The 21,904-nt window shown below is 41.6% G+C and overlaps 1 protein-coding gene across 5 annotated transcripts in view; it reads right to left on the reverse strand.

Annotated features, from left to right (window-relative positions):
• Nucleotides 1–21,904, reverse strand: part of syk (spleen tyrosine kinase) — a 142,520-nt gene that overhangs the window by 52,886 nt on the left and 67,730 nt on the right. For all 5 annotated transcript variants that reach the window (XM_069928404.1, XM_069928397.1, XM_069928370.1 and 2 more), the window contains 2 exons: nt 10,843–11,306; nt 7,654–7,814 (listed from right to left, as the gene is read on the reverse strand). In XM_069928404.1, the coding sequence (XP_069784505.1) occupies nt 7,654–7,814; nt 10,843–11,244 (563 nt within the window). In that variant the 5' untranslated portion in view covers nt 11,245–11,306. The remainder of the gene's footprint in view (nt 1–7,653; nt 7,815–10,842; nt 11,307–21,904) is intronic.

Below are 21,904 nucleotides of genomic sequence, written 5' to 3' on the forward strand. Positions count from 1 at the left end.
TTTGCAGATGACATCATAGTATACCTAACAGAACCAGAGGTATCAGTAAAAGAATTACATAAGGAATATGGAGAAATATCGGGGTAAAAGATCAACGCAAAGAATAGTGAAGCGATGCCAATGAGTAACGCAGACTATACAGAATTTAAAAAAGATCACCATTTAAATGGCAAGCACAAGCAATCTGATACCTAGGGATCAGGTTAGATAATAACTTAAGCCACTTGTACAAACTAAATTATCAGCCACTAATAAAGAAATTGCAGGAAGACTTAGAACATTGTAAAGAATTACTGCTAACATTGATAGGGAAGGTAAACTGCATTAAAATGAATGTGTTTCCAAGGATACAATACTTATTTCAAACATTACCAATTCATTCCTTTAACAGAAAAATTCTTTAAGGAACTAAAGAGAATAATAAGGAAATTCTTGTGGAAAGGGAGGAATGCAAGGGTAGCATTAGATAAATTTGCAGAGAGGTATGCAGTTACCAAATTTTAGAAATTATTATAGAGCTGCACAATTTAGGTACTTATCAGATTTTTACCAGACAATGGAAAAACCAGACCGGACTAAGATAGAACTAAATAAAATAGGGGAAAAGGTACCGGAACATATACTTTATAAGTGGCATGAAAAGCTGGTGCAATATAAAAGCTCATCAGTACTGCATCATATACTTAACACATGGAAGAAGATCCATTTAGAAAGGAAAATAAAGAATTATCAAATACCAAAATTACTATTGACACAAAATCAGCTAATCCCTTTTACAATAGACAACCTTTCCTTTAGAGAATGAGAGAGAAAAGGAATCAAAATAATAGAAAATTGTTTTTTGGGAAATAATTTATTAACATTTGAACAGTTGAAGTACAAATATGAAATAACTCATGGTATAATGTTTGCATATCATCAATTAAAGGATAAATTGGGAAACAGCTTGAGATTACCTGAAGGAAGTAGCTTTGAATACGTGATTACAGACACAATGATAATTAAAAGGTTTATAACCAACATGTACATTAAGCAGCAAGATAAGGAAAATGAAATAAACTATAAACCAAAGCAGAAGTGCAAAAAGGATCTAAACATAAAGATAAAAAATGAAGTATGGGAAAAGTTATGTTCTGGAACTATGAAGAATACAATAAACACAAGGTTATGCATGATACAGTATAATTGGTTACACAGGGTATATATCACTCCTCAAAAATAAAAAAAAAAATAGGTTTCTACATTATCGGATCGATGTTTTCGCTTTAAGAAAGAAATAGGAACAACATTACATGCAACTTGGGCATGAACAAAAGTAAATACGTTTTGGGAAGAATTAAATCAGATACTAAATAAAATTACAAAAAATAACATACCAAAAAAACCAGAGATATTTCTTTTAAGTAACATAAGAAGGTGAGAATTAGGCCTCAAATTGGATAAAGTGCAAAAAAAATTCATTATGATAGCCTTAGAGATAGCAAAAAAATGCATAATGTCAACTTGGAAAATGGAAGAGAGCATGAGTATACAGCAATGGTACATGGAAATGAATAAATGCATTCCATTGGGAAAAATAACATATAATTTAAAAAATAAAGTCACAATGTTTGAACAAATTTGGGAACTGTACATGGAACATATCAGAAAGAGCTTGCCTACGTCCTCCATCCCCTAAAATGAGAATGAAAATGATAAGAAGAGAAAATGACTAGATTCAGTAATAAATAGATGACGCATTTTTCTTGTTTATTTTCCTTTGTGTGAAAATATTGTTTTATGGTTTTATTGTATATGTTGAATATTTATGGGTTTTGGAGGGGCATGGGTAGAGGGGAGGGAGGGAAAGGGGAGAAAAGACCACTGTGTAAATGTAATGAGAAACGTTTGTACATATTTTGGTTGATATGGTTCAAAGTGAGAAAAATAAAAATTACATTTAAAAAAACAGTCACCGCACAGTTTACTTCCTGCCTCCGGGCCCAGTTGGACTATTTCACACCCCACCACTGCCCAGACACGACACAAGTGCCTCCAACATTCCCAGCGAGCTGTATTCCGCAGAATATGTCTTTGTCAGGTGAGGCCCATCCACAGCCCCCCTTCAAAGTCCGTACGAAGGGCCATACAGAGTCATCCAATGTTCAGGATCCATCTTCACACTGGATATCGATGGTAAGAGGGAACTGTTTACTGTGGACAGATTAAAGCCAGCACGCCTCAACCCTAACGAGCCAATGGTTGCGGCCCAGCCCAAGAAGCGAGGCTGCCTGGCAAAGAAGGACACTGGCACCAGTTCTGGGGGGGGGGCAGTGTGGTGGCATGCCATTAGGCAGGCGAACTGGTCACGCATGCGGCGGGGCAGCCAGCCAAAATGGCACCATAGGGGGTTTCTTCCCGACCTCGGCACCAGGCTTAGAAGCCCGCGCTTTGCGGTCCACGCGACGCCCTGATGATGTCCCGACCCATGGCGTGGTTCTCAGCCAGGTCCGGGCTGGAAGAATAAGAACTGCCAGGCAGACCTCAATAAATCAGTTTTTGCTCACTGAACTCAACCCGTTTGGTTGTGGAGTTATTCAGTGAGCAGAATAGCTGTCACTATAGTGTCTATTTCCTTGATATTTGCCGACAACATTTTGGCTGGATTGGTGTAGTGAGGATGTCTAAGGGTTAAGGAAAGCTTTTTCTAATTGTAACATTTTTTATATTCAATGGATGCACGGTAAATTTGCCAGTGAGGTTTTGAAAGAACCTCTTTCAGAACCACTGTTGTTGTTCATACATAGTTAAGATCAGCACCTGCCTGCCATTTAACCACAGGGCAGTGCAGGAAGTATATGAGTATATTTTCATTGAGATATAAAACCATAAGCTTCCACTCAATACTTATACAGCAATTTGAGCATTTTTTAAAATTCTTGCCAGGGAACATTTTTAAATCACCTTTTTGGTGATGTGCTTGCAGTTACAATCACTGGCATGGGCAGACTAATACCTCCATCTTTATTTTCTGACCAACAGGAGTTGCTAAATAATACACATGCATAATACTAGGGACCACTGTGTAGACTTTAGAGAGTAATGCTTTTGGTCAGAACTTTACACTCCAGGAACTTTTGATAGAAGTTTGGCACAGAAGTCAGTGGTCTCCCCACCCTATATACCTATTGAATTCTAAATATTAATGGGTGGGAAACTTTAAAGCCAGGATACCTCAGATTTTGCAAAGTGAATTCAGGGAGTTAAATGCTACATTGAAGGGTAGTGATTTCATGATACCCATTCATGTGCTTGTGAGGCCAGAAATAGGAGGATAATGCAACAATACATTGCTCAGGAGATGGTACAGGAGAGAGGTCTTCAGATGTTTGGATCATTGTCCTCTCTTCCAACAGAGGGACAAACTAGCAGGACTGTTTGTCTCTGAACTGGAGAGGGTTCAACATCCTTGGGGAAGGTTTTCCCATGCTGCTCAAGGAAGTTTAAACAAGTGTTTCAAGGGGATGGGAACCAGAGTGCCAGAGCAGATAGTGGCATGGTTGTAGAAAAAGACATTTTTAAGCTTGAAGACAAAGACAAAATTGATAATTTGAGCACGATGAGAATAATGTTCAGAGTTGGGTTTATTTCAATGCAATGGTTATTGTAAGAAAGTGGATGAGTGTGGAGCATGGATCAGTATTTGGAATTATAGTATTACGGCCATTAGTGAGACTTGGTTGCAGGAAGAGCAAGACTGGCAGCAGACTGTTCCAGGATACTGTTTTAGATGTGATAGAGAAGTATGGTGTTACTAGTCATGTAAAATGTAACAGAAATGTTCAGACAGCTTAGAGCAATGGTTCTTAACTTTTTTCTTTCCACTCACATGCCACTTCATTGGTACTCTGTGATTAGTAAGGGATTGCTTAAGGTGGGATGTGAGTGGGAAGGGAAGGTTGAAAATCACTGCTCTAGACCCAATAGTTACTGAAATATTTTGCTTGAGAAAAATTATAATTGGTCCATTTCCTTTGAAGTTATGAAACCATGTACATCACGAGTCAATTAGGTTCGATTAAAGCAGTGGTTTTCAACCTTTTTATTTCCCCCACATACCACCTTAAGCAATCCCTTACTGATCACAGAGCCCCTATGGGAGAGGGATTACTTAAAGTGGTATGTGAGTGGAAAGAAAAAGGTTAAGAATCCCTGGTCGAGAGGGCTTGTTGACTGAAGCTTTATGGGTAGATATGAGGAATGAGAAGGGGATGATCACTTTATAATAGAATTATTATAGATCTCCCAATAGTCAATGGGAATTGGAAGAGCAAATTTTTGGAGAAATAACATGACTATGCACACACTCGCTTGGCTATTTCTGAAACCTCAAGGATGTGATACCATGGTAATAGCATGGACCCAAACATTTATCTGGACTCAACTGATTTCCAATCAAATGCAGTGAAGGCATACATCATCAGACAATGATGAATGGGGCGCAGATGGAAACAGATAATTTTCTTTAATTTTAGCAGGGTATAACATTCTTAACATCAAATTTGAACTTTATCAGCTTTATGTTTCCAATTAACAAACCATTGTTCTCAAGTGGGTCACATATGTATGAAATTTTCTGGCCGAGTGCTGAAGCTGCAGTGGATCATCCTTGGCTAGGTACAACAGGGCAATAGTAAAACATGAAAATCTGCAGACACCACAGTTGAAGTAAAAACACATTGCTGGAGAAACTCAGCAGGTCAGGCAGTGTCCTTTATATATCAAAGGTAAAAATACATAACCAACATTTTAAGTTTGAGCCCTTCATCAAGATATGGAAAAATGTCGGCAGGCATCAGAACAAAAGAGTAGGGGGTGGGGTGGTCACAAAGGTAGGAGAAAGGAGGGAGGGGACAGCAGCAATCAAGGGGAAGAGACTGGAGAACTGGAAAAGGGAAGGGGATAGAGGAAAGCAGATTGGCAGAAACCAGAAAAGTCGATGTTAATATCATCTGCCTTGAGAATGCCCAAATGGAAACTCAGGTGTTGTTCCTCCAATTTGCGGCTGGTCTTGGTGGGATAGTAGATAAGGCTATGGACAAACATATGTGTGGGAGTGAGACACCGAACTTAATGGTTGGCCACCAGGAGTCTCCGTCAATGATATGGATGGAGTGAAGGTGCTAAGCGAAGTAATCTCCTAATCTGTGCCCAGTCTCTCCGATGTACAGAAGGATACTAAGGGAGCACCGGATGCAGTAAATCAGTCCTGCGGATGCACAGGATTTTATTTGCTTTACTTAAAAGCCTGTTGGGGTCCCATTGTTTTCTTTGAAAGGCCTGTTTGGGGCCCAGACTATGGTGAGGGAGGAAGTGTGGGTGTAAACATGGAACCTCCTGCAGCCACAGGGGAAGGTGCCGGGGAGGCAATTGGTGGGGAGGGATGAGTTCACAAGGGAGTCATGGAGGGAGCAGTCCCTATGGAAGGCAGAGAGGGGAGGAGAAGGGAAGATGTGTCTGGTAATGGGATCCTGTTGTAAGTGCTCGAAATTCTGGAGGATAATGTGTTAGATGTGGAGACTAGTAGGGTGGTAGGTGATGCCCCAGTGTAGGGCATCTCTCTGGCCCAGTGCTGGAGCTGCTGTGTATCACCCTTGGCCAGGTACAATAGGGTAACCCCAGTATAGGGCATCTCTCTGGCCCAGTACTAGAGCTGCAGTGTATCATCCTTGGCCAAGTCCAATAGGGCAACCCCAGTATATGGCATCTCTCTGGCCCAGTGCTGGAGCTGCAGTGTATCATCTATGGCCAGATTCGATAGAGATATCCCAGTAGAGGACATCTCCCTTGCCCAATGCTGGAGCAATAGTTAAACCTTGGCTAGGTTTAAAAGGACAATCACAGTACAGAGCATCCTGGCAGAACACAGTACAGATGAAGGAAAGTAAATTCCAGAGTACCTCAAGTCTCCATCTCATCAATAGTGCACTTTAACCCTCCCCAATGATAAAGTAAGAACAGACAGTGCCTTATGCAGATTTCACAATTAAAATATGGTTTTAATTCATTACTTACTATGTATTTTTTATATCTCTTTGAACTGTATGTGTTTATAAATTATAATAATAATAAAAAGATTGAAAAAGAAAAAAAAAATATGGTTGGAGAGAACCTCTTTCACAGCTTTGTAAGTTCTATTTTAGGATGGCAAAAACACCATCAATATATTGGTTGCAGCAACTGGAGCTAATCACTGATCAAGTAGGATATTATTATAAGTTATTGATCTGCTTTTGGCAACTACATATAGTTAACTGAGAAATCATTTCAAACTGAATGAATTTGCCACAGCCAAGGTGAGGGGAACCCTATCCAAGGTGAACCCACAAAAGATGGCAAAACCAGACAACATATCCAGTCTGGTACCGAAGGACCGTGTTGAAAGTCGGAGGACCTTATGGGCATCTTCAACGTATCACTGCAGCAGTCCATTGCCCTGCAGGTTTCAAGACAATCGCCATTATCCCTTTACCAAAAAGTGCCACAGTAACAGGTCTCAATTACTATTGCCCAATGGTACTGGCCTTCATCTTTATGAATTGCTTTGAGCATCTGGTGATTGAATTCATCAAAGCACACTTCTCAGAGACATTTCAATACACCTACAGATAGAATCATTCCACTAATGATGCTGTAGTTTTGTCCCTCCACTCCATCCTGTCCATCTGGAGAATGATGTCTCATATGCCAAGTTGCTGTTTATTGACTTCAACTTGATGTTTAATATAATCATACCCCAGAGGCAAGTGGAGAAGCTGGCCTCACTAGGACTCAATACTCCTCACTGTAACTGGATTCTGAAATTCTCAACGGAAAGACCACAGTCTGTCCAGGTTGGCAGCATTACATCAAGGGCCCCCACACAAGTACTGGCACACCTCAGGGCTTATTCACCCTACTGACCCAAGACTGCATCACCAGATCCAGCTCCATCAGAGTCATCAAGTTTTCAGATGGCACAACCGTCATTAGCCTCATCAACAACATCAGTGAAGAGGTTGGAAATCTCGTGAAATGGTGCAAGAATAACTATCCGAGTCCCAATGTAGGCAAGACAAAGGACATGATTGTGGACTTCAGGAGGACCAGGATCCTCCACTACACATTAATAGCTTGGTTGTGGGGGAGAAAGTAGAAAGCACAAAGTTCTTCAGAGTCCACTTAACAAGTGAGCTATCCTAGACACAAAACATCTCCTTCTCGATGGGACTATCTAACTGAAAGATGCTGACATTTGGAGTATCAGAGCCAGAATCACTAGACTGAGAAACAGTTTCTTCCTACAGGCAGTGAAACTGCTGAATGACTGATACAAACCCTCTGTGACTCAACTATTTATTTCGTAATAAGGTTTATATATTTTAATATGTGCATCTACAAACTTGGCAGATCTATTGTTTGGTTATGTTTGTGTTATGTCTACATGTGTGTTATGTCTGCATATGTGTTTGCAGTGTGTTGCATCAAGGACTGAAGAACACTGTTCCATTGGGTTGTTCTCATACAACTGGATGATAAAAATCTTGAAATAGAACTTAATTCACATCACAAAGATGGAAAATGCCTAATGAATATTTCAATAAATGTATAGAAACTTTCAATTATTTTACTCACAAAAATGTTCCATTTGTACGTGATCCTCTGAGCATGCAGCGCTCCGCTTCATCTCGGGATCTCTTCCCATGGAACCATGGCATTCGTTCATGGGCTGTTGTTGCAATAAGTTTCTCCAGTTGTGGCTTTTGACTTATGATTGCCTGTTCAAGAGCATCCCCCTGGGTAAAGAAATTAGAATGTTGTTTTATATGTACAGCAGAAATCAAAAAATATGGATGCCAGAAATCCAGATCAGCTGAGAATCCAGACTCTCAAACCTTTTAGGTTTAGCGGTCTTTTGCATATATGCATGTATGCGTAATTGCCACAGATGCACCGTGGCAGCAAGCAACCATGCTTAATATAGGTAATCTTATCACAAAGAAATTCATTTGTATGCTGTATTTTTCTTTTCCAATGTTCATTTTTAAAAACAATTTAAAGCATTGCATGCTTGTTTTTGCAATGAAAAAAGTTTACATTTTTGTGAAGTGTTGACTTTATTTTTCTTTAAAACTGCTTGTGTTCATAAATGAAGCATGTTGTATTTGTGAATGAATAAACGATCAAAATTTATCTGTTCATCTCTTCTTTATTCCTCCTTAAATTTGAATTTTAAAAGTACAGCCTGAGAATCCAGAAAATCTGAGAATCCAGGTCTATTCAATCCCTGAGCAGTCTGGATTTTAGGAGTTTTGTACACTGATATCTAATTTCAATCCATTTTAAAAGTTTAAAATAAAAAAAAACACTTGAAATCGAATGTTCAGTCCCTCAACATCAATCCACCTGGTGGGTTTTCAATCATATTATATGCAGATAGTTACAAATAAGCTCTAATTTCTGACAAGGATAACCAATTGCACTTGTAGCATTACAGCTGATATTCCTACAATAGTCAAAAAAATTGAAAATCCTGTGGAGTGATAAATAACATAATCTTTTCTGACAAGTGAATTGAGTTTATCAAGTCAAGTCAAGGCAAAATTTATTGTCATCTGATTGTACAAGTACAACCCATCAAAACAGCATTCTCCAGTCCTCAGTACAAAACACACAGACACACAACCAGATATAACACACATACAGACAAACAATACTTTGCAGGACAGGTATTCATCTATACAAATAAATAGATCAATATTATTTTTCTGAATATGAGAGTCTTGGATGGTTAGTGTGAGCAGTTCTTTTGGACGTTCAGAATTCTCACTGCCTGTGGGAAGAAGCTGTTCCTCAGCCTGGTGGTGCTGGCTCTTGTATCTTTTTACCAACAACAGCAGCTGAAAGATGCTGTGTGCAGGTTGAAAGGGGTCTCCAATGATTTCTGTGCCCTCTTCAGGCAACAATCCCAGTGGAACCCATCGATGGGGTGAGGTTGTCTCTAGTGATCCTCTCTGCCCCGCTTATGAAGAATGAAAAATGTTAAATATTTAAAATGTTTATATGGTCCTGTGGATTGACTTCTGATTCATTTCACTGCAGCCACCATACCACACTGTAATGCCACTGGCCAAAGCGCTCTCAATAGAGCTCCTGTAGAAGACTGACATCATGGTGGCCAGTAGCTTTGCACACTTCAGTCTTCTCAGGAAGTGCTGCACCTTCCTGTCAAGTGAAGAGATGTTGAGTGACCACGATAGGGCCATTAGTTAAGTGAACTCCAAGAAACTTGGTGCTCTCCACAATAGAGTTGTTGATGTGTAGTGGTTTAGTGGCTGTTCTTAGTCCTCCTGAAGTCCACGATCATCTCCTTCATCTTGTCCATGATGAGACTCAGGTTGTTACTCTCATACCATATCACAAGGTTTTCCACCTCGTCTCTCATTGTTTTGTGCAACTCATCATTATTGCTGGTGCAATTTGATTGAATGAATAATGCAACTTTCATCTATTATTTTGTGAATGCATAGTTAATGATAAAATTTATATCCCATCAAGCTGCTTGTTGGGACTATTTATTACAAACCATAAAGTTTTATGTTTTATTTATTTTTACATTAATATATAGATAAGGAATTATACTGCTGAAATCATACTCAACACTGCTAATTTGAGGTAATAATGCAATGCTGGAGAAACTCAGGTCAAACAATGTCCTTTATATCACAAAGATAAAGATACATAACCAATGTTTATCAAGGTATGAGCAAAATGGTGAGGGGGAGGGGAAGGAGGAGGAGCACAGTCCCACAGGCAACAGGGTATAGGAGAATAAGGGAGGGAGGAGATACCAGCAAATGGGGGAGGGAGAATGCTCTGTGAATGGAGAGGGAAAGGAAGGGGGTGGAAAGTTGGGTATAGAGAGATCGGGAAGAGATGGAGAACAGGGAGTAGGCTAACAGAAACTGGAGAAGATGTTAATTCCATCTGGTTGGAGAGGGCCCAATCTGAATCTTTACATATCCAAGATTCCCCCGAAGTACAAAGTCTATTAGGAATGCAATAAAACCTAAACAATGAAGATTTATTTTTATTTCCTGATATTATTAAGAAAGTGGAAATGCCTCCTTAATTCATTCTCATGTTGTAGTCATTATTAGCATTTATTGGCTGTCCCCAAAATTTGTGCAAATTTTCTGCTTCTCAGCAGATGTATAAAAGTGAGAATTCCCTGGACTCACATTGTTCTCCAATCCTCTGGTTTTATTCTGCTTTCTAATGAACTCTGATACATATGTACCAGTGCCATTGCTATCTCTTCATGACTTTATTGTATTAGTTCCAAGGTCATTTGTGTCATTTGTAATATGTAATTTAGCAGGGCGAGTGCAGAAATGGAACAAATCATTTAACAACTTGCAATGATTCACATGGAGTATTTCATCAACACTCTATGGTGCCAGACAATGCTATCATTAATAATGGCGTGTGAATTGACTCACCAAAAATTCTGGCAGTAAAATCTGAATGAATAACTTGTTATAAAACAGACTTAACAAAAACATCTGTTGTACAGAATAGATTTGTAATATCCATTTTATCTGTGTTGCTCAATCAAATTAATCTGTCAATCATCTCACATTATGATCTTTGAATCTGGTTTTCCTTTATTTTGATTTACCTTTGACCTCTTTCCTGTCTATATAAAAAGAAACATTCTGAGGTAATACTTCTGGTTTACTCTTACTTACATAGCTAAGACCAAATACATGGACGCACACCACACACACACAAACAAATGTTCCAAGAAGAAATTTTTGCTACCTGCAAATTCCATGTTTGTTGAACATATTCTCGGACCAGATGGTCTTTCAGATCTTCAAATGGGCCACTTTTTGGTTGAATACCACTTGGTCGATTACATGGTTTTTTCAGAAGACAGACGAGGCCATCAGTCTCTTCAGCATGGTACTCACAAATATCCACAGGGCTTTTGTGGGACTTTCCTCCAGCTATGAGATAATCTCCACTTATTTTTTTTTCAATTGTATAGTGATGGCACTTATTATCATATGCCACAGATAAGGCAAAGCCCCCAAGGTAGTTACGGCTCTGACGTAAAAGATAAAGGCCATCAGCCATTCCAGCCTGCTTCAGGAAACTCTCTGCTTCATCTCGCGTAATACTGCCATAGAAGTAGGGGAGGTGATTGACCCTGTCAACCATTTTCTTTGTTGAAATTTATATTTGCCACAGAGGTCCTTTGGTCTTCTGAACTTCCGATTTTCCTTAACAGAAGGACAAGAACAGATTGTTACCATTATAATGTTCATTATCTACTTAAAAACACAGGCATTGAAACTTTGAAATATAATGATCCATATTCTTTTAAAAATATTTTTTCATAAGAAAATAAAAATAATGAAAGCAGATATGTGTGTGGAGGTTCTGCTCACAATAATTTTTTTCATTATGTGAAAATCAGGTGAAACATTCCAAAATCTTAATTAGTATTACTTTGCAATGTGCTCACTGGTATGAGCTTTAGAAACAATAAAACTAAAATCATTTAATTAGCAGACTGCCCTTGAATTTTGTGCATTGTGCCAAAGTTTCAAGTACTCTTTTAAGTGATCTTGAAAATCCACATCTACTATTATTCTTAAGCTAAATTCCAGATTTGATTCAATACAGGGATACCTTGTATAACACAGTTTTGAACAGCATGGGTTTTAATATAACATGGTTTATAATTTTATTATAGTAATAACCAAAAATTGTTCAATTTTATTGAGATTGCGTTACCAACAGTGGTGCAATAATTGAACGTGTCAGTAACAATGCTCGCCGCTCAGCTGCATTCATTCAACTTCATTATTGCTTAACTTGTTTTAGTATCACTCTAGATTCTGAGCGGGAAGGCCATGGTTGTTCTATAATATTTTAATTGTGTCGTATAAAAGTGAACCCTTGCAAACAATATTAGTGGAAAAAGGAAATGGGGTGAAAGTTAAACACGTAATAAACGTAAATGGCTAATGTTGGAAAAGAACTGGAAATTGTTAAGCAATGTGAAAATGGCACATCATTTGCTAAAGGCATGAATGAATTGTCTATTTGAATTCTAATCAAGAATAAAGATAAAATTAAAGAACATAGAATGGCAACAGCATCTTGTATGACTAAAGTGATTCTTAGACATAGAAGTTCTGCATTGGAAAATATGGAATGCCTTTTAATGATCTCGATTGCAACCAGAAAAGAATTCCATTAATTAAATGACAATTCAAGCTAAAGCGACAAGCCTCTATTGGACATTAAAAGAAAATGAAGAAAATGGAAATGAAGGGGAAACTTTTTCAACAATTCGTGGTTGGCTTTACAACTTCAAAAAACACGTGGGCCTCAAAAATATGTGAATTACAGGTGAATCTGTGAGTTCTGATAGTGATCCAGCTGCAAGATTTCCGACTGAAGAGCCAACAAAATAATTCACCTAGAGGAATGATTAACATTTATTGGAAAAATCAACGATGTTCACGTATTGCCAATAACAGATTTTTACCATTATAATGTTCATTGTCATTTTTCAGTTTTATATATCCCTTTTAAATAATTTATCCACATTTTACGGAAGAGTTCTAGGTAAATGAATAAATAATAATAGAATTGGAACATATTACATTAAAGGACATCATAATAATGCTTTGAACAGTGTGGTTTTCCATAACACTGAACTTATTTGGAACATATTAACCATGGGTATCACTGTACATTGTTGTTTTAATCTTTAACTACCTCAAACATCTTTTACTATGATCGGCTTTGTTCCCATCTTTACTAGTAATTTAACAGGACTGAATTTATGATTATGTCCCTTACTCCAATGTTTTGTACTTATGGGGACAGATTATACTTTTAGCATTCAAGCATGCTCTCATTGAATAAATGAATGAAGGTACTTCCGTTTATTTGTTTATTCAATTTTATTATGTGAATTGGAAATATATAAATTGCATTCAGTCTCAAGCCATTTCAGATCAATAGCAGATCTTTTAATGGAGCTAAAATTCTGAGTCATAATGTATCTATTGCTTCAACATAAGTATGCAATTAAAATTGGGGATGGGAACAGTAGTTAGCCAAAAGAAGCATAATTTACCAATTAAAATAAAAGGTTACTGAAACTACTGATATATAGTTCCTCTATACGATTGTGAGCAGTTATTTTCAGTGCATGTGTGCCCAACAAATTATCCATCGGAAAAAATAAATAATGACCAGTTGCCAATGGTGAAGCTATTAAAATATGAACTGTAAAGAATGTCAAAAATGGCAAATGATGGAGACCTTGGAGAGAATCCTTTGGATGATAATGCTGAACTGGGAAAACTTGAGTATCTTGGTATTTGAGAACCTGATTTTTCTGGCAGAAAACTCATGCCAAAAAAAAATTAGAAGTTAAAGGAGGACATTCTCCATCACAAACATATCAAAGGATAAAAGGCGATCTAAAAGGATATACAAGGTTATGAGAGGCATAGATAAGAAAGACAGCAGCCAGAACTTTTTTTCCTGGGGTGACAAAAGCAAATACCAGAGGATATCTGATTAAGGTGAGTGGAAGAAAGTTTAGGGGGAGACATGAAAGGTGAGGTTTTTTACACCGAAGGAGGGGTACCTGGAATGCAGTAATGTTCTAAGTTCTACATAATTTATACCCTACAACTTTATCTGACATAGGCCTGGATAATCAGACTTTTACTGTAGTTGAATTAGTATTGTGAGAGATAAGTAAAACTGATATAAAAATATGAAGATGAGGAAACTAGTATAGATCTATGTGTAATAAATAAAGCCAGTATGAATAAGATAAGGATAGATAATAGATATCTTTGGCTTGGCTTCGCGGACGAAGATTTATGGAGGGGGTAAAAGTCCACGTCAGCTGCAGGCTCGTTTGTGGCTGACAAGTCCGATGCGGGACAGGCAGACACGGTTGGAGCGGCTGCAGGGGAAAATTGGTTGGTTGGGGTTGGGTGTTGGGTTTTTCCTCCTTTGCCTTTTGTCAGTGAGGTGGGCTCTGTGGTCTTCTTCAAAGGAGGTTGCTGCCCGCCAAACTGTGAGGCGCCAAGATGCACGGTTTGAGGCGATATCAGCCCACTGGCGGTGGTCAATGTGGCAGGCACCAAGAGATTTCTTTAGGCAGTCCTTGTACCTTTTCTTTGGTGCACCTCTGTCACGGTGGCCAGTGGAGAGCTCGCCATATAACACGATCTTGGGAAGGCGATGGTCATCCATTCTGGAGACATGACCCACCCAGCGCAGCTGGATCTTCAGCAGCATGGACTCGATGCTGTCGACCTCTGCCATCTCGAGTACTTCGACGTTAGGGATGAAAGCGCTCCAATGGATGTTGAGGATGGAGCGGAGACAACGCTGGTGGAAGCGTTCTAGGAGCCGTAGGTGATGCCGGTAGAGGACCCATGATTCGGAGCCGAACAGGAGTGTGGGTATGACAACGGCTCTGTATACGCTTATCTTTGTGAGGTTTTTCAGTTGGTAGAATGTAGGGTAAAGTTAGTTTGGATAAGATAAGGGTCTTCTAACCTTAGACAGAATTAGCAAGTTCGGCAATATAAGAAGGTTGTAGCCCTGAGAGTCGGGAAGGTGTGAATTAGAACAAAGGCAGGTTTGTGAATAAGGTCAAAATAAGGACAATGACATGATGGGACACTGACAGGATACCCCCTGGTCCTCCAAGTTCACAGAAACAGCACGTAGGCAGACAGGATTGCCTCATGCCAAACTCATCCAGGAGGCAGAAGAATGTAAGGGGGAGGGTACTTCTATACTGAAATCAACTGTATAAAAGTTGGGTGAGCCCCAGTGTATGTGTGTATTCCCAGGGTAAGGGGAAGCACCCAACTTTGCATTGTTGTATAATAAATGTTCTTTGTTCTTAATTTTTGTCTCGAGCAAATTCTGTGAAGGTACTTCTGTTTCTCACAGTATCACACCTGATCAAAATTTTAATTACTCATTCTATTAATATCAATTCTAAAATTATGAATTTAAATGATAAAACAATCAAGCAGTATCTGAATGATATGATTAACATTGGCAGTAAGTGCCTTTACTATCTCAAAGGACTGCTGAGGAAACAACATTTGTGAATCAATCTGGAGTGGTTAAGAAAAGAATTAGACTCATTTTAATTGTATCTATGATTATGCCTGTTTTATTAAAGCACAAAAGAGTCTGGAAAAACAACCAACTGAAAAATCTCACAAAGATAAGCGTATACAGAGCCGTTGTCATACCCACACTCCTGTTCGGCTCCGAATCATGGATCCTCTACCGGCATCACCTACGGCTCCTAGAACGCTTCCACCAGCGTTGTCTCTGCTCCATCCTCAACATTCATTGGAGCACTTTCATCCCTAACGTCGAAGTACTCGAGATGGCAGAGGTCGACAGCATCATGTCCACGCTGCTGAAGATCCAGCTGCGCTGGGTGGGTCACGTCTCCAGAATGGAGGACCATCGCCTTCCCAAGATCATGTTATATGGCGAGCTCTCCACTGGCCACTGTGACAGAGGTGCACCAAAGAAGAGGTACAAGGACTGCCTAAAGAAATCTCTTGGTGCCTGCCACATTGACCACTGCCAGTGGGCTGATATCGCCTCAAACCGTGCATCTTGGCGCCTCACAGTTTGGCGGGCAGCAACCTCCTTTGAAGAAGACCGCAGAGCCCACCTCACTGACAAAAGGCAAAGGAGGAAAAATCCAACACCCAACCCCAACCAACCAATTTTCCCCTGCAACCGCTGCAACCGTGTCTGCCTGTCCCGCATCGGACTTGTCAGCCACAAACGAGCCTGCAGTTGACGTGGACATTTATCCCCTCCATAAATCTTCGTCCACGAAGCCAAGCCAAAGAAAGATAGAGTTAAAAATTAATTTCATATCAGGGCTTTGGCCCTGCAAATCTGGCTCTTAGCGCTGACCAGTTGATCCTGTTAAAAGCCAAATCACAATATTTTAATAACAAATTTTTTAAAGGTTTAAATTTTATTTCAATTTTTTTAAAATAAAAAAGATCGGGACCAATGCCTGAAGAGGGTGGACAAAATCAGTGAACCGGTGCGGACTCGAAAGGCCAACATGGCCTGTTTCCGCTCCGTTAATGGTTATATGGTTATATGGTTATATGGAAAGTAAAGAACATTGGCTACAGTAAGAAGTGCTGAAATCCCATTACACCACTAGGTCACCAGGGGCCACCACCTGGTGACCTTGTGTATATATACCGGTTGCAGCTCATTCTCATTCATTCTGGCCTAGGCTTGCACAGAGGCAAGCCTATTAAAACTAGCGTTTGACTTGCTCTCTGTCTCGTGTAGTTGATGCTAATCATCATCAATTTAAAAGGCTAATATATATCCAGAATGGATGTTGCTTCTGCCCTCGCCCATGCTCCCGACTCCGCTGAGGCCCGGCATCCCGCGCACGTGCCGCCGAGTATGGACTGGACAGAAAGGACGGAGAGCTGCGGGATCGAAATTGCGGGAGAGAGAGGGACTCACCCGGTGGTCGTAGTGGACTACGAGAGGGACAGAGTATCCCGGACCAGGTAAAGAGAGGCTAAGGGCCCTGCCCGTTAGCTAATTCACCGAGACTGGGACCAATGGATTCCTGGTTTATAACCAAGGATCACATCAAGCGCGAGTGGAGGGCGTACAGCAAGTCACCCTCTCGATCATGATTTATCATCAGGACTGCGGAGACAGATTACTACCCCTGAGACACCCCCAACTATTCCCAACTATGCCCATGTTTCCGCAGGATATGGCCCAGTACACACCCCCTTAGCCACCAAATCAGAGGCTCAGGTTTAGCCAAGTGCTGAGGCCCGACAGGCTGGAGCTGGATCCTAGAACTCCTGGGGCAAGCACGCACTTCGGCCAATAGCAGAGACTTTTTTTTATTACGTGGGGTTTGAAGAGGAGATGCTAATGCTACTGTTAGCTCAGCTAGGGGATCAACTGTACTCACTTATACAAGACGCTAAATCGTACCAAGAGGCAAGGAACACCCTACAGAGGCACTATAACAGAGGGCACAGTGAGCTACACTCACCGGCTTATGATCAGGTCACTGCAAGCAGGGGAGTCAGTGACAGATTTTATACTGGCGCTGAAAAACTTAGCAAGGGCCTATACTTTTAAAGCAGTATCAGCCCGAGTGTATGCAGATGATCTTGTAAGGGACATGATCGTGGCTGGTGTCAGATCTACAGAAATCAGACAAAGGCTGCTGGAAAAGGGGATGGTTAAGCTGGAAGAGGCAGAGGCTCTGGAGGACTCTAGGAGAGAACTAGAAGAGTACTCACTGCTGGACTCGGTAGCCCCTCACAGGGAGAGGAATATGAATGATCTAGGGCAGCATATAGCAGCTGCAGCCCCACTGGAGCGCTCCAAGTGCCCTTTTTGCGGACAGCCCAAGCACCCCCACCCCAGAGCTCACTGCCTGGCTAAGGAAAAGGTCTGTTCAAAGTGTGGAGAGGACATTATGCGGAAGTCAGTAGAAGCCTCAAGTCTCCCGCTAAACCCCTTTCTCATGCAAATGAGAGGCGGGAAAGTTCTTCTTCCTCCTCAGGCAGGCAGAAGCAGAGTGCCATGTGCTGTCAGCCATCTTGAGCAAAGGATGCCATACAGAGGACATCACTATCAGGGGATTACTACGATACAGAGTGCTACTACGACCAGGATGCCGAGTACTACCAGAACAGAGGACGTGCCATGGGGGCCTCTCTGTGTTTGAATCAGACGAGTCCACACAATTTATCAGATGCTACTTTTAGTATTAAAGTTAATGGGTCAACAGTAAATTGCTTGATGGATAGCGGGAGTACGGAAAGTTTCATAGACCAGGGGCTGGTAGAACACCTTGCTCTAAACACGTACCCGAGTGACCACCAGATTTTATTAGCATCTAACAGACATGTAGCTAAGGTAAAACATTTCTGCAGGGTCACCCTGGAAATACAGGGCACAGAGTATGAAGAGTTTAAGGTTCTAGTTCTCCCACGCCTCTGTGCTCCCGTCCACTGGACTTCCAGCATCACGATAGGACACAATAGGCTGCTCCCCCCACTGCTCCTTGAGAATAGGCGACACTGTATATAGAACACCCCCCCCCCAATATTCACGCACCTCACTCCCAACTGCACCCCAGTAGCCACCAAGAGCAGGAGGTACAGCTTGAGGGACAGAGAGTTAATTAGAACAGAAGTCCGCAGACTCCTGCAGGAGGGCATTATAGAAAAGAGCTCCAGCCCCTGGAGAGCACAGGTCATTGTAGTGAAGTCAGGCGAGAAGCGACGCATGGTGGTGGATTACAGTCAGATGATCAACAAATTTACACAGCTGGATGCCTACCCACTACCACGTATTGCAGACATGGTAAACAGCGTTGCTCAGTATAAAGTGTTCTCTACCATTGACCTCAAGGCAGTGTACCACCAGTTGCCCATTAGAGAGAGTGACCTCATATACATGGCATTTGAGACAGACAGCAGGCTGTATCAGTTCCTCCGCCTCTCCTTTGGCATCACCAATGGGGTATCCCTGTTCCAGCAGGAGATGGACCGCATAGTAGATGAGTACCAACTCCAGGCGGTGTTCCCATACCTGGACAATGTTACGATTTGCGGCCACTCGCAAACTGACCATGACACTAACCTTCAACGTTTTTTTCAGGCAGCAGAGGAACACAATCTAACGTATAATAAGAATAAATGTGTCTTCCGCACGAGGAAACTGGCCATCCTGGGCTATATGGTGCAGAACAGGAAAATCAGCCCGGAACCCGCCCGCATGCGCCCGCTTCTAGACCTCCCAGTCCCACACTCACAGCAAACCTTAAAGAGATGTTTGGGACTTTTTGCATATTACGCACAATGGTCCCCAACTACGCTGACAGGGCCCGCCCACTCATAAAAACCTCAGCTTTTCCTCTCAGCCCAGCAGCTATCAAAGCCTTTACGGAGATTAGGAATCTGATTGCAAAAGCAACCCTGCGATCCATAGGTGAGACAATTCGTTTTCAGGTAGAGACCGATGCCTCAGATGTAGCGTTGGCTGTCACTCTGAACCAGGAGGGGCGACCGGTAGCCTTTTTCACTCCATATGCTCGCTGTTGTGTATCGTTATTAAGACGACACCTCATGACCATATATTTTCTTTCTCAAGGTAAGACACTCGGCAGTGGAGAAGGAGGCTCAAGCCATTGTGGAAGCGGTAAGGCACTGGAAACATTATCTGGCATGTAAACGCTTCACCCTTGTCACGGACCAACGATCCGTGGCTTTTATGTTTGATAACCAGAACAGGGGGAAGATAAAAAATGATAAAATCCTGCGCTGGAGGATAGAACTGTCTACATAGTTACGACATTCTATACCGTCCAGGGAGGCTCAACGAGCCCCCAGATGCACTGTCCAGGGGCACCTATGCGGCCCTCAATCACATGTCCCAGCTGCAGAGCCACCCGGGAGTCACTAGACTGTTCCACTTCATAAGAGCCATAAATCTTCCATTTTCAGTAGAGGAGTTACGGACGGTAAGCCCAGGAGCTGCCCTACTTGTGCGGAGTGCAAACCACAGTTTTATCGACTGGATAAAGCCATGCTGATAAAAGCTACAAGACCTTTCAAGCACTTCAGCCTCGACTTTAAAGGCCCGCTCCCTTCCTACGACAGGAAGGTCTATTTCCTTAATGCCATAGACGAATACTCACGCTTCCCTTTTGCTATTCTGTGTCCTGATGTATCTGCAGCCATGGTAATCAAGTGCCTGCAATCCATTTTCAGTTTGTGTGGGTACGCCAGCTATATACACACAGATAGGGGGGGTGCCTTTATGAGTGCTGAGATTCAGCAGTAACTGAGAGATAGAGGCATAGCCACCAGTCGCACCACAAGCTATAATCCCAGAGGTAATGGACAGGTAGAAAGGAAAAATGTCACTATCTGGAAAACAGTCCTACTGACCTTAAAGGCAAAAGACCTTAAAGGCAAAAGACCTACCAGTGGCAAGGTGGCAAGATGTGTTACCAGAGGCCTTGCACTCCATACGCTCGCTGTTGTGTACTGTCACTAAGACGACACCTCATGACCGTATGTTTTCTTTCTCGAGGAAAACCGCAACAGGCACAGTGCTGCCTAGATGGTTAATGACACCGGGACTGGTGCTCCTCTGGAAACACTGCAGGTCCCACAAAACGGACCCTCTGGTGGAGCCAGAGGAAGTAAGGTATGCGAACCCCCACTACGCATATGTCGCATTCAGGGATGGACGGGAAGACTTGGTGGCCACCAGGGACCTCGCACCAGCCGGACATGTGGACGACACAGGAGAGCCGACCCCTACGGATCAGCGGGAAGGAATCATGGACGACGCGGGAATATCGTGGACCCCTACGGACTAGCGCAAAGAACGACGGACACCAGGACGGACTATTGTCACACCACCCCATGGGGCCTTGCCAAACCATGCACCCCCAACAACCAGTACCCCAACAGGAAGCCCTACACCCCCTCAGCATATTCCTGCCCAATGTCAGGACTCGACCCTTAATACCCTCCACCCCCCCCCACCCCCACCCCCCCCCCCCCCACAGTACCCCAAAGATCCAGGAGGAAAAGAAAACCTCAACAAATACTGGACTTAGGAACACATGGAAAGGAGAAGAAGTGGGGGTGGGGGGTGGCAGGGAGGCCAATTTATTTTTTAAAGGTGGGTGTGAATGTGGTGGTATGTTATTACACCCTTGTATATATAAACAGGTTGCAGCTCATTCTCATTCATTCTGGCCTAGGCTTGCACAGAGGCAAGGCCCAGCTGTATATATTGGCCTATTAAAACTAGCGTTTTACTTGCATTCTGTCTCGTGTGGTTGATGCTAGTCGCCATCAGACCAGTTCTCGAAAAAAAACTGTTTATCTGACATAGGCCGGATCTCGACCAATTTGGATAATCAGACTTGTACTGTAGTTAAATTAGTATCACACCTGATCAAAATACTAATTACTTATTCTATCAATATTAATTCTAAAATGATTTTAAATGATAAAACAATCAAGCAGTACCTGAATGATATGATTAACATTGGCAGTAAGCGCCTTTACTGTCTCAAAGGACTGCTGAGGAAACATTTGTGAATGAAAGTAAAAAACATTGGCTACAGTAAGAAGTGCTGAAATCTTGGGCCTAAAAAAAATCCATGAACAGTTCAACAGTGCTGTATTGTTGATTCGTTTGCCAGTGAACTGCTTTGAATGTTCTGCTTCAGCACACTTGAGGAATTGCATTCTGCCATGACAGATTTACCTTTGCTTTTCTATTCCCAAAGCCATTATTTTGTCACTACCTCAGCTAATTTACAAAAGTACTGAAAATTAGATGAAAACCATCAACTTTGGACTAAGCATACCTTCCATGTTTTACAAGTACTGCCTACTGGCATTCCAGCTTCATGGGCCAATAGTACTGCAGTGTTTCCATGGTTACAAGCAGTGTGGAGTGTGTTTTGAAAATCGGGCACACTGTCATGCATAGTCAAGTAAGAGTGAAAAGATTGAATTGAGCAAATGTTAAAAATGCTCCCCTTGAACCTAATTACTAACAATGCATGCCAGTGCTCTGCAAACTCACACTCTTATCTTCCTTTGCATTGGGTAATGTGGCAATATGGAAACTGACAGTGAAGCCCAAATGTGGCAATCCTAAGGATACTGGTATGTATCATGGGAAAACTAAATCATTTATTTTCATAGCTAGCCTGTAAATTACACAGCAGCTGGGAATTAATCAGCATGAA

The sequence above is a fragment of the Narcine bancroftii genome, chromosome 1 (assembly GCF_036971445.1).
Source record: "Narcine bancroftii isolate sNarBan1 chromosome 1, sNarBan1.hap1, whole genome shotgun sequence".
NCBI lineage: Eukaryota > Metazoa > Chordata > Chondrichthyes > Torpediniformes > Narcinidae > Narcine > Narcine bancroftii.